This window comes from Myxocyprinus asiaticus, chromosome 19, assembly GCF_019703515.2.
Source record: "Myxocyprinus asiaticus isolate MX2 ecotype Aquarium Trade chromosome 19, UBuf_Myxa_2, whole genome shotgun sequence".
Lineage (NCBI taxonomy): Eukaryota > Metazoa > Chordata > Actinopteri > Cypriniformes > Catostomidae > Myxocyprinus > Myxocyprinus asiaticus.
Window position 1 is genome coordinate 42,616,818 of NC_059362.1, and position 16,237 is coordinate 42,633,054.

Consider the following 16,237-nt stretch of genomic DNA (forward strand, 5'->3'; position numbering starts at 1 on the left):
CACCTGCTAGATTAGCACTGGGGAAGTGCTCTACTCTCTCCAGGAGGGAGAGCACTATGGAGACCACATCCTACCGGAGGGAGGTTAACATGTGGAGAATACCTCACATGGACTTACCGACGGGGAAGTTCACATATAGAATGATGCCACTGGGGAGGACCCTATCTATGGAGAGGGTACACAGCAACAGTGGCCGAGGCAGAGCAAAGCTCTGTTGAGGGAAAACACAGGGTTCACCTAAGGGGAAACCGAACAGTGGAAACACATCATACGGGATTACCGAGGGGGGAATCTCCACATATGGAGCACTGAGCCCAAGTATTCGGGCTCACCTGAAAAGGGGCATACCACGAGTACCAGGCCTGGCAGCATTACTCCTCTGCCGAGTTCGCCACCGAACTGTGCTTAAGGCATCCAGTGTTCACCAGTTGCGGGGAACTGTTGTGGACAAGATAGCGCACATTATCACCTCGAAAGGGGAAAGGCACTGATGCAAGCGATACACCCAACTGGCTGCCCGGCCTACCTGTTGTTACCCCGTAACACTTGGGTCGAGATCTGAGAACCAAGTCTGGTTGGGCCAGTAGGGCGCAACCATCAGGACTTGCTGCCCATCCTCCCTGACTTTGCACAATGTCTGTGAGGCTCACTGGGGGGAACGCGTACTTGCGCAGCCCCCGAGGCCAGCTGTGCGCCAAGGCATCTGTGCCAAAACAGGGAGTACCAAAGAGGGCAATGAGAGGACCCTTAGGAGGCGAACAGGTCCACCTGCACCTCCCTGAATCTCTCCCAGATCAGCTGGACTGCATGGGGTGGAGTCTCCACTCTCCACGGAGCATTACCTGTCATGAAAGCACATCCACTGCATGATTGAGGATGCCCTGGAGGTGAGTGGCTCGCAGAGACTTCAACGTCTGCTGACTCTAAAGGAGGAGGCGGCAGGCAAGTTGCGACATGCGACATGAGCGTACGCCGCCCTGCCGGTTCATGTACACCACGGTTGCTGTGTCCGTCAGGACCAACACGTGCTCTCCCTGAATCAATGGCCGAAGCCTCCGCAGGGCCAGTGATACTGCCAGCAATTCCTGGAAGTTGATGTGCCATTGCAGGTGGGGCACTGTTCAGAGCCCCAATACTGCCTGTCTATTGCACACGGCACCCCAGCCCGAATTCGAGGCATCCGTTGTGACCACGATGCGCCTTGAGACCTACTGTAAGGGAACCTCTGCCCGTAGAAATTCCAGATCTGACCAAGGGCTGAAAGTATGGTGGCACCATGGCATGATAGTCATGCGCTGGGTACCGTGGTGCCATGCCCACCTCGGGACTTGAGTCTGTAGCCACTGCTGGAGCGGTCTCATATGCATCAACTCGAGGGGGAGTACCACCGCCGAGGATGCCATATGCCCCAAGAGCCTCTGAAATTGTTTCAATGGCACCACTACCCTCCACATGAAGGTTCTCAGACAGGCCAGCACCGACTGCGCACACTCGCTCGTAAGGCATGCCATCATGGTGACCGAGTCCAACTCCATACTGAGAAAAGTGATGTTCTATGCCGGGTAGAGCTTACTCTTTTCCCAGTTGACCTGAAGCCCCAGTCGGTTGAGGTGCTGAAGCATGAGGTCCCTGTATGCACACAATATAACTCACGAGTGAGCTAGGATCAGTCAGTCAACGAGATAATTGAGGATGTTAGTGCCCTTCTCCCTTAGTGGGGCCAGGGCAGCCTCTGTGACTTTGGTAAAGATGCGAGGAGACAGGGACAGACCGAAAGGGAGGACCTTGTACTGGTATGCTCGTCTCTTGAAGGCAAAACGAAGAAAGGGTCTGTGTCGAGGAAGGATCAATACGTGAAAGTACGCATCCTTCAGGTCAATGGCCACGAACCAAACCTGATGTCGTACTGACGCCAGGATGCGCTTCTGCCTCAACATCTTGAACAGAAGCCTGTGAAATGCTTTGTTCAAGGCACGCTGATCCAGAATTGGGCACAACCCACCCCCTCTCTTGGGCACGATAAAATAATGGCTTTAAAAGCCCTTGTGTGTCTCGGCTAAGGGTACGGGCTCTATCGCTCCCTTCGCCAGAAGGGTGGCGATCTCAGCCTGAAGGACTGAGGTATCCTCGCACCGCGGTGGAGAGGATGCCACTGAACCTGGGTGCCAGTCTGGCGAACTGGATTGCGCAGCCGAGACGGATTGTCCTGATGAGCCATCATAATGGGCCAGAAAGGGCTAACCAGACTCCCAGCCTCTGAACTGATGGCACCAAGGAGACGATTGATTTCATCACGCCTGGCAACAGTGGCCGGTGGCTGGAGCGGGCGAGCGGCTCCGAAAACCGCTGCACTTACCTGTTTGCCGGCTTCCTTTCAATGGAAAAGGAAGACAAATTGGGTGCTGGGGCCCAGAAGGCACCCAGTGATATTGTGAGGGTACTCACCTCGTGGTGGCCCAGGGGCAGGAGTGGAGCCTGTATGCTTACCTGGGTCAGGCCAGTTAGAGTCAGCAACCTCATCCCTGCGTTGCCTGTCCCAGGGCCGCTTCGAAGCCCGCTGACGGGCAGGCAGTGCCGCCTTCCTGCGGGAGGATCTTCTTCTCAGAGGCCGGTGTGCGGGATCCGATGGTGGGGGAGCCGGGACCGATGCCGCAGGAGGACGGCCTTGGCGAGAGGCAGACAGGGCGTGGGACTTTGGTGGCCTCCGTCTACTTCTTCACTGTCGAGAACTGATGGGTGAAGTCCTCGACAGTGTCGCCAAAGAGCCCCCCTTGGGAGAAGGGCTGACCTTCGCGGTGTCACACATCTCCACAAGGATGAGCCACAGGTGTCACTCTTGGACCACCAAAGTGGACATCATCAGACCCAGGGCACGCGGCGTGACTTTTGTTGCCCATAGAGCGAGGAAGTTCGCGGTGCGCAGTTCCTGCATGAGCCCTAGGTCGGTCCTACCCTCATGCAGGTCTTTAAGCACCTTGGCCTGGTAAACCTGCAGGATGGCCATGGAGTGCAGGGCAGAGGCGGCCTGACCCATGGCGTTGTAAGCCTTCCCCACTAACAATGAAGAAAACTTACATGCCTTGGAAGGGAGCCTTGGGCGGTTCCTCCAGGTGGCTGCGCCCTGTGGGCATGGGTGCACTGCCATGGCGCGCTCGACCTGGGGAAGCTCGACATATCCCTTGGCCGCTCCACTGTCGAGGGTAGTCAGGGTGGACGAGCTCGCGAAGTGTGTACAGGCGGAGAAAGGCACCTTCCACAACTTCGCGAGCTCCTCGTGCACTTCCGGGAAGAAAGGCACTGGGTTGGGGCACGGCCGTGGGTCGCGCTCCAAGCCCAGAAACCAATCATCCAGCCGCGAATGCTCAGGGCAGGGCAGAGGGTTCAACTCAAGACCGATGTTGGCAGCCGCCTGGGAAGCACGGCTGCCAACTCAGCATCCGCATCATCCTGAGCTCTACCGCCCGAGAGCGGAAGTTCAGTAGACTCGTCCACTTCCGAAAGCAAGAGCCCACCCTCTGATGCTGCGACTGACAACTCATCTTCGTCGCGAGCCCCGAATGAGACATTAAATCCGCCCTGAGGCCTGCCTTGCTAGTGAACTCTACCGGGTCTAACGAGCGTGCTGGGGGATGGGAGGTCCGCGGGAACTGAGCCGGCGGAGAAACTCTCCTATCCACATCCAAATCGCTCACGGCGCTCGCCGACCCAGCCACCTGAGTTTCAATGCAGGATGGACAGGGTTGGGAAGCAGCCGCGGTGGATCTCTGCTTCACGAAGAAGGAAGAGAGCCGCGACCGCAACGTTCTCACGGGCATGTTCTCACAGTGAGAACATGACACCTCCACAAATGCTGCCTCGGCGTGCTGGCGACCCAAGCACTTGAAACATCCGGTGGGGAGAGATAATGGCCACACCCAGTAGCACAAAGGCAAGTGGCCTAATTTATCTGACTTCACCCTGCATATGAGTTAGAGTGACTGTTGCCTGAACCCTTTATTTAGTAATGTTTATGAGAGGTCAGATGCATTATAACAAATGATGCCTTTAGACAAAAAGTCTTCTTTCCTTGACAGAGATTAATGTATTAATTATTTCAAATTACGTTTATTTAAAATGTTAATCTCACAAAAAGTACAGGCTATACAGTGGGTGTTTTTTTTTTGTTGTTTGTTTTTTTATTTTATTTTTTAGGTTTTAAACAGATTCTTCTCAACACAGTACAAACACATGCCTCACATCTCTGTTATTGCTCTAAAACGGTCTCTATTCCTGTAAGGGATATTAAAGGATATTAAAATAAAAATTTTCATCAAATGCAGGAGGCTCCTATAAAACACTAAACATTTACTCAATCAATTCATCATTTTAATGTGGTAAAACAATGTGACATATGCAAACTTATGCAGTATGTGCATGTATCAGCTATAGCAGATCTAAACATTTTGTTTAATAATAGAAAGAAATTATACCTTTGTGTATAAACAAATTTCATATTCATTCAAATGTTAATGTCCTTGAGTCACTAAAGCCACAGATAAAAGGAGACATGAGAATCTTAAAGGCCTTTTGAAAGCGATGATAGAAAAGTCCATAGATCAAGGGGTTACAGGTGGAGTTAAAATACCCAAACCAAACCAAAGCATCAAATACATCTGCTGGAGTCACAAAATTTAGAAAAGAGTCAATAACAGTGGCAATAAAAATAGGTAGCCAGCAAATAATAAATACACCCATAACAAGGGCCAAAGTTTTAGCTGCTTTTCTCTCTCTGTGTGCAGAGCTTTGACTCTTCAACCCCCCTGTAGCCCCCACAGTCACTCTGTCTGAGATCACTTTTGCATGTTTTCTTGCAACATGAAAGACCATCATGTACAAAGAGCTCATAATAATCCCAGGAAGAAAGAATGTAAGAAGTGGACAAATAATACCCCATTGTTTGTTAAAAAACAGAGCACAACTTCCTACACAGTACATCTGCATGATAAGCATCTCCAAACCAATCCTGTTTACCCCTGAATATACAATAGAAAAGCTGTAGAAAAATGAAAACAGCCATATTAAGGTAGTAAATACAGTCACAGTGCAGTTTGTGATCCTCATTTTGTATCTTAAAGGGTCACAGATGGCCCAGTACCTGTCAATAGATATTAAACTAAGATGCAGTATGGAAGAGATACAGAAAGTCATGTCCAAACTAGAATGTACTTTACAAACAACATCTCCCAAAAACCAGCACCCTTCAACAGATCGCACCATGCTGTAAGGCATGACCAAAGAGCCCAGTAGACAGTCGCTGGAGGCCAGAGAGCGAACGATCAGATGAGTTGGAGACTGCAGCTGTTTGAAGTGCGAGATGGAGATGATGACCAGCAGATTCCCAAAAACTGTGGTGAGGATCATGAGGAGCATGACAGTGTACATTGTCAATTTAATTACAGTAAGACGATGCGCTCTGGGACAGGAGTCCGGTAGAAGTGGATAGCAGAGAAACATTTTTTCAGTGTAAGTGTCAGTCGCATTTGGAGTCATCACATTTGCCCAAAATGTTGAGATAATTGTCTTTGCAATTGTAAAAATCCAGAAAATTATTAACCAAATTATAAAAAGAATAATTTTATAAATTATTGTTTGGTAAAGACCAATATTCCAGGAAAGATAACCATATATATAGTACATGGCCATCCAGTTTAACTCCATAAATGGACTCAGTGCAGCTCAGTCTACTCAATATATACTCTTAGATTCAAGGGAACCCCCCTACACCTGTAAATGTAACCTATGGTTACACAAACATTTGAACTCATGAATAAAATCAAAGGCCTACTCCAAAGTGTCCTGAAATCAATTCAACCCAAAATGCCCAGATAATGAAAATCAATCAATCAATCAATCAATCAATCAATCAAATAGTCAATCAGTCTGTCTGTCTGTCTGTCTGTCTGTCTATCTATCTATCTATCTATCTTGATCGATCGATCAAGATAGCTACCTAGCAACCTTCCTGGACCTTCAAAGCAACCCTATAGCCAAATTTCAAATCTCTTTTTAAACTTCCTGTATAAACTATTTACTCTACATACTGTATACACACCCAGAAAAAAAAAAAAAAAAAATTGAGTGAGGTTTAGGCTACTTAAAAAATTAGGAAACAATTTCCACACAGATATCGCTAGCAAATTTAACAGGCCATATTTTCAAGTAAAGTCTACACACAATTCTTGGTAGTTTTAATTAGAATTTCTTAAGAAAATTTTACTTTGCAAACTCTGTTTCAAGTTAATTTTACTTACTCTTTGTTTGTACACTATATGGAACTGAATTAAACCTTGCTTTTTAAAATATTTGCTTTCATTGCTTTTTTTTTACCTACTTACACAGGTTCAACATGACACACCGAAGTCTTCCACAGGAAGGTTTAATGCAGGCTATGTAATATATTAGACAACTTCACCTTGCATTACTGGCATTAGAAAACAAGATTCAGAGCTGCACACACAGACCTGAACACTTGGTGCACAAAACACGATGACGGTTACAATAAGCAGATAATTGTTTTTGATCATGAACGGGTAATTGTGAGTAGAAAATGAACTTCAGACTTCACAAAGCAAAAAGTTACCAAATGTAACAACAAAATCAACAATGTGTAAATAAACTTGCTTACAGTGAAACCATGCAAGCTCCTTAAATATTAAAGAGTGGTGCATGCTGGGAACACCAGCTTCGAAAAATAAAGTAAAATGTACTTATTTTATTTACTTGTGAAATTTACTCAAATTAGTGAATAAATATGACAAGGTTTTATACTTTAAGATTAATACATGATGACTCATTGTAAAGATAACAAACAATTATAAATAATGTTTACTTATAAGCTGCTAGAGCATTCATTTTTTACATTTTTGAATTGAGTACAAATGTAGAATTTACTTAATATTTTTAAGTTCACATTTAATCTAATTTATTCAGTGTAGAAAGTACCTAATCTTTCTGCTATAGTTACTTCACCACAAAATATTTCTGTGTACCCTTTAATCTTCAAAACTTTTTTCAAACTGCCCAAGAATTTAAGCTGTTAACCTAACATTCTGAATATCTCTTTTAATTGCCCAACTATTCAAACAACATAACTAAATGAATTTCAAATTTTAAGGATTTAAAAAAAGAAAAGAAAAATGTAATAACTTTAATGCATAAATAAATTAACACACACATACATAAACACAGCTTTACCTTTGTTAAAAAAAAAAAAAAAACTTCAATTTTGACCTCATCATGGCTGTCACTGACACACAAACAATCCTGCAATGATGCAATATTTGTGTCTCACACCCGTGAGACTTGTTATCACTTCTCAGTTTCAATAGTGAGACTCTCAAGGGAGTCTGACCAATCAAATGTGTTAATATCAGTGCTCACTTTCTCAGTACTATTGTGCCATCATTAGTTGTACCCTGTCACATTAGTATCACACCTAACCTGTTTACCTGTAATGCCCCACAGAGCTGAACTTTTCATCATTTGGGAGAGAGACATTGACAAACTTTTGCCAAACTTTGACCTTTTTTTGCTTCAAACCACATAAAACATGACAGCAATAATGAATGAGTTCTTAAAGTAATACATAATCAAAATGAATGAAGTTAAACACTAACAATAATTCAAAACAAGATTTATACCATATAAGTGACATATTAATGGACTAATTTTAAATGATACATGGTGCTGAGAACTGGCAAAAATTGCCTTTTCAGTGGGTGATTGTGAGAAAGCCTGGGATTAGGGCTGAACTGTCTGGATAAAAAAATCGAATTGTGATTATTTTGAAAAAATAAAAAATAAATATTAAAAAATAAAATGTGATTGTGTTTTAAACTGCGATATAATAAACATTAAAAAAAAAACATGTATGATTATTTTTAACCAAAATTAAACCATATTGCTTTACTGCCAACTGGAAATACTGTTCTAGAAAGGGTGTTCACACTTGAGTCTTCTAAAAAAAAAAAAAAAGAAGAAAAAAAAACTATATGAATAAATAAAACCATGAAACAGAGGGTTTATATGCAATATATGCAATAATCTGTCATTTATATTATTGCAATAATAGTAATGTTAATTTAAGAAATTGTTATAGAAATAGATTATTGTATAATAATAATTATCATTATTACTATAATAATTTATTATTATTATTATTTAATAGTAATTTATTTCTTTAATAATTTCTTAACTTACTATGCAGTCCTGGTAAACTCTCAAACCTTTATTTCGACGGAAGCTTTTATTTTGAAAACTGAAGGGATGGAAGTTTATGTTGTTTGAAGTTGAGTTGACAACAGCCTTTTAGTGTAGTGAAAAGCTCTCATCATCTGCCTTGCTGTCAACAAAAACCTGCTCTCATGGGGTAATTTTAAATGTGTATAGTAAATTGTAGTGGCCAAGCAGAAGTATGTGAAATTATGCAAATGTGCAATTAAAGTTAATCTGGGTCGCTTTAAATAATGTGTTCAGTGCACTTTAGCCCACCTAACTGAACTCTGTCACTCAGGGAACCAGATAGATAGAGTTTGTGTTTATGGAATACAGAACCACTCTGAAACCACATGTATAATACAGTGATCCCGTTTACATGTACTTAAGAAAACACTACACACTACAGACAAAACAGCCGTGCACATAGGCGCAGCACAGCGGGCAGTGAGTTGAGACTATTTATTTATTTAACTAAATCCCAGCCCTCACGGTTTGAAAATCGCACTGGGTCATATCACGATTTCGATTTTATTTCGGTTAATTGTTCAGCTCTACCTGAGATAGATGCAAACTCCAGAAACTGGATAACGATTGATAAAATAATTGCATCAATGAAACGAAATCAATGGAAAATTATCCAATTTGTACATTAACATTACATGTATTTATTCATTTAGCAGATGCTTTTATCCAAAGCAACTTACAACTGAGGAATACAGCAAAAGTGATTGATCATAAGGAGACAATAACATGAAAAGTTCTGCAAAACAAAGTTTCAAATAGCTCTGAGGAGTACAAGTATGGAGGAAGGTGAGAGACAGTGGTGAAAGAATGGAGTGAGATTTAATAAAAAAAAATTGAATTACATTTTTTAAGAAAGAAGACATTAATAGTGCATTAATAGGATTGGGTCAAGTGCTCACAAAGAGATGCATCTTGAAACATGGGTGGAGTTCGGAAGGTCGTTCCACCAGCCAGGAATGGTGGAAGTGAAAGTCAGAGAAAATGATTTTGTGCCTCTATGAGATGACACCATGAGGTGGCGTTCACCCGCTGATCGCAAGCTTCTGAAGGACACATAGACTTGAAGTAGTAAGTGTAGTTAGTGGGGCGCAGAAGCAGTGCAGCCAATGGCAGCTAGTGCAGATCGATGAAGAGAGGCGTGACATGCGCTTTCTTGGGTTCACTGAAAACCAAACACACCGCAGCGTAAACTATAGGGGTTGAGACAGTTTTTAACATGACATATAAGTTCAGAGGGCACTGTTTTTGCTTTTTTATGGGGGGATTTTAAGTTTTGAATAATTTTGAGTGTTCGCTTTTGACTTTGACTGTACATTTCAAATTTAATGGATGCTTACGTATGAACCCGAGAGTTTTAGATTTGCCTTTTTAGTCTTTTGTTGATGTCTGACACCACATAAACCTGAGGAAAGCTGGAATTAGCCAACACATTACAGAGCTGAAAATCATATAATATTCAATTAAATCCATCAGTAAAATTGATTGTTATAAAGGTCACAAAAATAAACATCTTTACACATGTAAACAAACAATTTATGCACAGGAATTTTCATTATCATAATCCTGAGAACAAATAAAATAATATTTAATTTCTGCTGTTTAAGAGATCCTAAATGTGAAATTAAAAATATACATGTACATTTAGGCCCCAGATTTGTTTTATATTTTAGATATTTCTTTACACAAAAAGTCACAAACACATGCACAAACAACCTCATTTCTTAATGTATATTTTATGAACAAATTACCCATGAGACTTGTTATAATCTATCAGTTTTAATAGAGTAACTCTCAAACATGCCTCAAAATCCAAATGTGTGAAAATCAGAACTACTATTCTTAACAAGGTCACTCATTAGGATTAATAACAACAGCCTCTTTTTGCACTAATAATCCATCAGAAGCTGTATGACATTAGCCTGTTTATAATAATCCCCCACAGTTCATCACAGGCATATTATGAAAATTCTATGAAGAGATGGACAGCACACTGAGCTTTGGTTCAAATTTTTGGCATCTAGATGGATGTATGGATGGATGGATTGATGCCCATTCCCAAACCGTTCACTAGCGACTACCCTGGGTTGTGATGTCAAAGACAGCAAACAGGAAAATATATCCATTTCATGCTTTTAAGAGCCCTCCTAAAAATTCAGACACTGGTGAATATACTATATTATAATACTTGCTATTTATATATGGCTTGCAAAAAATTATATTTCGTCAAAATACACGGCTACTTTTGAATGGAGAAACAAGCACAGTATCTACCACCAGGGGCAAACCGCACATTTTAACCAGCAAAACCTCAAGCTCCTTAATTAAATTGACCCAGTTACGGGTACAGCCGTTTTCTGCTGCTATTATTTTGGAATATTTTTTCATTTATTATAAGTCTGACAGCCTTTCTGAACCAAGAATATAGGATATAATGCATAAATGAATGGATTTAAGGTGGAATTGACATAGCCAAACCAAACAAGAGCATCAATCACCACTGAGGGGATGGTGTAGCCAATAAAAGGATCCATGATGTTACGGAGGAAAAAGGGTGTCCAACAAAAAAGGAAAACTCCAACCATGATAGCAACTGTTATCGTAGCTCTCCGTGCTCGATGTTGTGCATCTCTTGATGGATAAACTCTCCTTAACTGGTTAAACAGAAGATTAATTGATCTTGCTTGGTTTCGAGCAACCATGTAGATTCTGTAATAGATCCCAATAATGATGAGGCCAGGAACATAGAACGAAATCATGGAAGCGATCACCGCCGAACCATGACTAAATAACACATGGCAACCTCCCGCACAATATACATGTGTTTCGTAGAAGCCCCTGGCACCCAGGAGGTTGAGTTCACAGAAGGTCATTGTGTAAGTGAATACGGCAGGGATCAACCAGCTTATAGAGATCATAAATGGTACCGTTGGTAAACCAATACAAGAATGGTACTTTAATGGGCGACACACACACACAAGGTGGAAAATCGATGCGGTGCTGAGGTTGATGTCAATACATGTGTGTATTTTACACATGAAATCACCAAAGTACCAACAGCCTTGCCAGGAATGGACAGCACTTAACGGCATGACGAATAGTCCAAGTAGAAAGTCACACAAGGCGAGAGACAGAATAAGTTGGTTTGTTGGCATGTTGGCATGTGGAGCTGCTTGAAATGTCCTATGGAGATGATGACCAGATTCCCAATGATTGTCACAAAGGTGGTCAACGTCATGGTGATAAGCATTGGAACTTGGACGCTGGAAGGTCGTGTATATTTCCAACAGGATCCATTCAAAGCCTCATAACAGAGATCCATTTAGTTGGAAAGCTCTTGATAATCCATTTTGACAAAAGCCCACCTTAATCTAATGATGAATTTTGTTTATGAAGCAGACTTTAACAGAACAGTTTTGTTGAATGTTGCATGGGCTGGTTTTAGTCCATTTCATTTTAATAGTTCTCTAGACATTTGTACCATCTCTACAGTGCAAAACAGCAATAAATAAAGCTGTTGTTTGAATTAAGAAGCATTCCATAGCAGGACCAAGTCCAAAAAGAAGACTTTTGAAGAAGAAGGGCGTTTGCCACTTTTCCTGAATTTTCCTTTTAAGGAATGCTAATAGAAGAATGAGTTATAAATATTAGATGTATAGTCTCTAAACAAATGTCTAAAAACATATTTTTCTCATGAAACATAAAAAGCAACACTGCACAACACAGAGCTTCTCTATTTAAAGAAAGAACTGATGGAGTCCAAATGCCAAAACAATAAAATATATTTATTTATTACTTTAAACACACCTAAAGGGGCAAAGTCCAAACTACAGGTATATAGGATATCCATCTATATATATTTATCCATGAGTACCAAAGCAAATGTGTCTTAATTTGTGCGCACACTATGTGGAGTACCAGAACAAACATCCACACAATACCACAGATTTATAACAGAAGGCCTGTTTCTGTCTCCCAGTGTGATACGAAAATGCTATTATCAACACATGACCAGTACTGACACACTGAAGCGCAGGTAAGAAATTCATATATATGGTCATAATACATTGGAAGCTAACACATAGCTATGTTCACACAGGAAGAATAAATCTGATTTTTTGGATGCAGTCAAATCTGTTTAGGTTTTCATAGTCTGAACAGGACAAAAACACATTAAATCCATTAAATTTTTACAGGCCTCATCCAATCCACATTCGTAGGTGGTTTGGAATCCGATTAAAATCAGATTTTTCTTAATGCGTCTCGGTCTGAATGGTCAGATCAGATTTCATGTGATTTTTTTTTTCTCGTCATTTGCTGTGCGAGACAGTTGTTATACGTCAGGTTTTGTGACGAGAAAACACTGCACTCTGAACGGCATAATTAATGCCTTCACAAGGCACTTTGAATTTAATACAATAATGATCATTACAAACAGAATTTTCAGTAAAAATTACTTTAAAAAAAGCCTGTTTTATTACACATTTCAGCCCCACAAAACTTTCAGTGGGAGGTAAACAGGGCATAGAGATCATCACTTCTGAATGAAACACACCCATAAGTCATTTATATGTTACAGGGCATGCAAAGCACCGCAAACCTCTTATAACAATACAGACAATTGCTTAACATACCCAAAGAGATGTGCTATGGTGCAGTAACTCATACCGGTTGCAAGAAACCACAACACCATAAAGTATTGAATGTCACGTGAATACGGGACGCTTGAGCATTTTGAGTGTTTCATCACAGGACGCAGGTCCTCGTCTCACTGTCCAAACTTTTTATGATTTAATACGGGACACAAAGCCTTCCATACGAAATGTTTCGCTCCCTGCTAAAATACAGGACCCCAAGATAAAAGGCATCGTGTATGGGACGTCATAATTTCAACCAAAATACAGGACGTCCCCACTAAAACGGGCAGCAACAACACTAGCAGCAACAAACATTGCATATGCCACCTCTCCCATTTTTAAGCCATTGTCTGTTAAGAATGTTCATATTTGGATAATGCCCTCATGAAAAGCATAATCAATCGTAAAATATGCATCTCTAAAATATTATACATGGTGAGTATATGCAAGTTTTCTGCATTACCATGACAACTAATGTGGATGTGATAGCAAAAGCAACTGTAGTCTGAACAGAAAAAACCTGATCTGGCCACTTATAACTTGCAGTTTGAACATTCACTCAAAAAAATCGGATTTGAGGAAAAATTTGATTTTTCCTGCAGTGCCTTTGTGTCTCAGAGAATACATAAATAATTTTTGTAGGAGGGAACATGTTTTTTTGGAGGGCTGTTAAAAGCAAGAAATAGACTTCTGTTTATTCAACATGATCACATGAGAAGTCAACATGTTGCTACCGAATGTTCCAGTACCCTGACATTGATCCCATTCTGCCGAGTTACTGACAAGCGCCATATCACAATAGACATCTTTGCATTAATTCAAATGTGTTTATCTTTTCTTGTGGCATTAGAGACATGGGTTCTGGGCCCATGGGAACCAGGAAGTAATGGGGTTCACATAATCAATGATGAGTTGGATTCGGAGGTTGCATTTTCTCTATAAGATTCAGTTTTTACTCTATTGATGGTTAGGTTTAGAGTTGGGGTTGGGGTTAGGTCATATGGTTAATAAAATATGCATTCCTTTTGACTGTATTACATAATTTACAACTAACAACAACTCACTTTTGGCACCTCTCTGGACATTTCACTGGGAAGCTGGTGCTCACACATTCCCATACGTTCAACAACACTTCCAGCTTCTGCCACTGGGGGCAGTGGTTTGAATTTCGGTATGCACAACCTACTGTTGGCGAATTCACAGTGAGATCAGTCTGTTTTTCCCTATATCTGTTGCAAAAGTTCTAATATAGAGTGACCAATCACATGACATGTAAGGCCTATGAATCAAAGATGGCAGCATCTAAGTCGCTTACTTTCGAGGCTACATGCGCCAGCTGAACATGTAATGGGAATGCTAACAGATAGCTCTCTCCAGGTATATGGTGAAGAGTTCTGTAGGTCAGGTACCTGTAGGTAAAAGGATCTTGTAATCTGAGGACATTGTTTGATCATGTAGTATGCATACTACTATCAACAAGAAAATAGATAACAAGAAAGAATTTTGTAAAATGTGTGCCGTACAATGATTTTGCTTGTTTGAAAGTTGGAATTTGTGGATGTAACAAGGAAGCTAAATGAGATTGTCCTAATGCAAGTATATCACTTCAACTCAGCAAACCAGCACACCATATGTATACACACATCCACACGATTTATTTGTAAACATTTTGAGAGCCGAAAGCCAATCAGAAATTTCTTATGGTCACATGGCAACAAGAAACTCTGTTTTATTGGTTCAAAGAAACATACACTCCATGTGAAAGCATTCAAATAGAATGAACATACAGATGTTCCAACATTTGCACCAGGAACAGGAAGTCTTTCTTTGGTAAGATATAGAACATATTTTAAATGATAAACAAATATGATATTTATCAGATACTCATTTAAATATATATATATATATATATATATATATATATATATATATATATATATATATATATATATATATTTATATATATATGTTTTAAATACTAAAGATAAAATGCTAAGACTATTTAAATTGCAGTGCTTTAAAAATGGTATTATGTATATTAATATTATATTATATTATACTATGTGATACTGTATATATATAAATGTCTGACTGGTGATCTCACAATTTTGCTTCTTAAGTAAATGTATCTTGTTTTAAGGATGTTTAGACATTTTTAGAGGAAAACAATGACAAAAATACATTTTTTTTTTTTTTTTTTTTTTTTTTGCTGTGTGGGGCTTATACATCATTAGGCATTATGCATGCTAATAGTCTTATTCTAATTTAAAAAAGACAAATCTTGGAAATGTCCCATTACTCAAATTGTTTTCTCGTACTAGGTATATAACTGTGCCTATACCATGAATCTAAGCCAACCATGGACCGCAGAGTCTCTCAGCTTCTGTTATGAATATCTGAACAACTCATGTGTGAAGACTGTCTACTCTCCTGTCATACGAGCTCCTCTCTACCTCCTGTTTGCTATAACCATCATTCTTATAGTATGCGGAAACCTGTTGGTCATATTCACAATCTCCTGTTTCCAGCAGCTACACACACCCACCAACTACCTGATCATCTCAATGGCCATAGCTGACCTGCTTCTGGGTGGGTTTGTTATGCCTCCCAGCATGGTGCGGTCTTTGGAGACGTGCTGGTACTTTGGAGATTTTTTCTGCAAATTTCACTCCAGCACTGATTTTACCCTGTGCAATGCCTCTGTGTTGCATCTCACATTCATCTCAATTGATCGCTACTATGCGGTGTGTCAGCCACTGCAATACTACAACAAAATCACCACACGTGTGAGCATTGCCATGATCGTGGCCAGCTGGAGCTTCTCGGCCCTCTTTGGCTTTGGCATTACATTCTCTGGGCTCAAAATTGAAAACGAACAAACCGAGGAGGGTCGTGTTAGTTGCAAGGGAGGATGTTTAGCACTACATGGAAGAGAAATTGGAGTGACATATTCAGTTGTCTTTTTTTTCATCCCCATGTTTGTAATTGTCAGCATTTACAGTCACATTTTTGTTATAGCACAGAAACATACTCGTGTTATTAATCACTACCCCCCAAACTCATCACTTAGAACAAAGGATCTGAAAGCCACTAAGACACTTGCTATTGTCATTGGAGTTTTCATGTGCTGTTGGACACCTTTTTTCATGTGTAACATCATAGACCCTGTTGTTAACCATTCAATACCTGAACTGTTATATGAGGTTCTAATGTGGGTGGCGTATTTGAACGCAGTGTTTAACCCTTTGATATATGCTTTATTTTACAGCTGGTTCAGAGAAAAATCCAAAGTTCTACTCAGCAAACTGAATAAACTGTGTTAG

At 40.7% G+C, this 16,237-nt stretch overlaps 3 protein-coding genes across 3 annotated transcripts; 1 reads left to right on the plus strand and 2 right to left on the minus strand.

The window, feature by feature from the left end:
- Positions 1–4,494: 4,494 nt before the first annotated feature.
- LOC127409700 (trace amine-associated receptor 4-like) lies at positions 4,495–5,529 on the minus strand. Its single transcript, XM_051644448.1, has one exon. It carries the CDS (start codon positions 5,527–5,529, stop codon positions 4,495–4,497), a length of 1,035 nt encoding a protein of 344 aa, XP_051500408.1.
- Positions 5,530–10,615: 5,086 nt separating this feature from the next.
- taar1b (trace amine associated receptor 1b) lies at positions 10,616–11,599 on the minus strand. The gene is given in 3 exon segments (XM_051644956.1): positions 10,616–10,702; positions 10,704–11,435; positions 11,438–11,599. Coding segments are annotated over 3 exon segments (981 nt in total).
- A 3,657-nt stretch (positions 11,600–15,256) lies between these two features.
- Positions 15,257–16,237, plus strand: taar11 (trace amine-associated receptor 11). Its single transcript, XM_051644957.1, has one exon. The coding sequence runs from the start codon at positions 15,257–15,259 to the stop codon at positions 16,235–16,237; it is 981 nt and encodes a 326-aa protein (XP_051500917.1).

What these genes read in the sequence shown, in the direction of transcription:
- taar11 (XM_051644957.1), top strand. Translation starts at nt 15,257, where the DNA reads ATGAATCTAAGCCAACCATGGACCGCAGAGTCTCTCAGCTTCTGTTAT.
- LOC127409700 (XM_051644448.1), bottom strand. Translation starts at nt 5,529, where the DNA reads ATGACTCCAAATGCGACTGACACTTACACTGAAAAAATGTTTCTCTGC.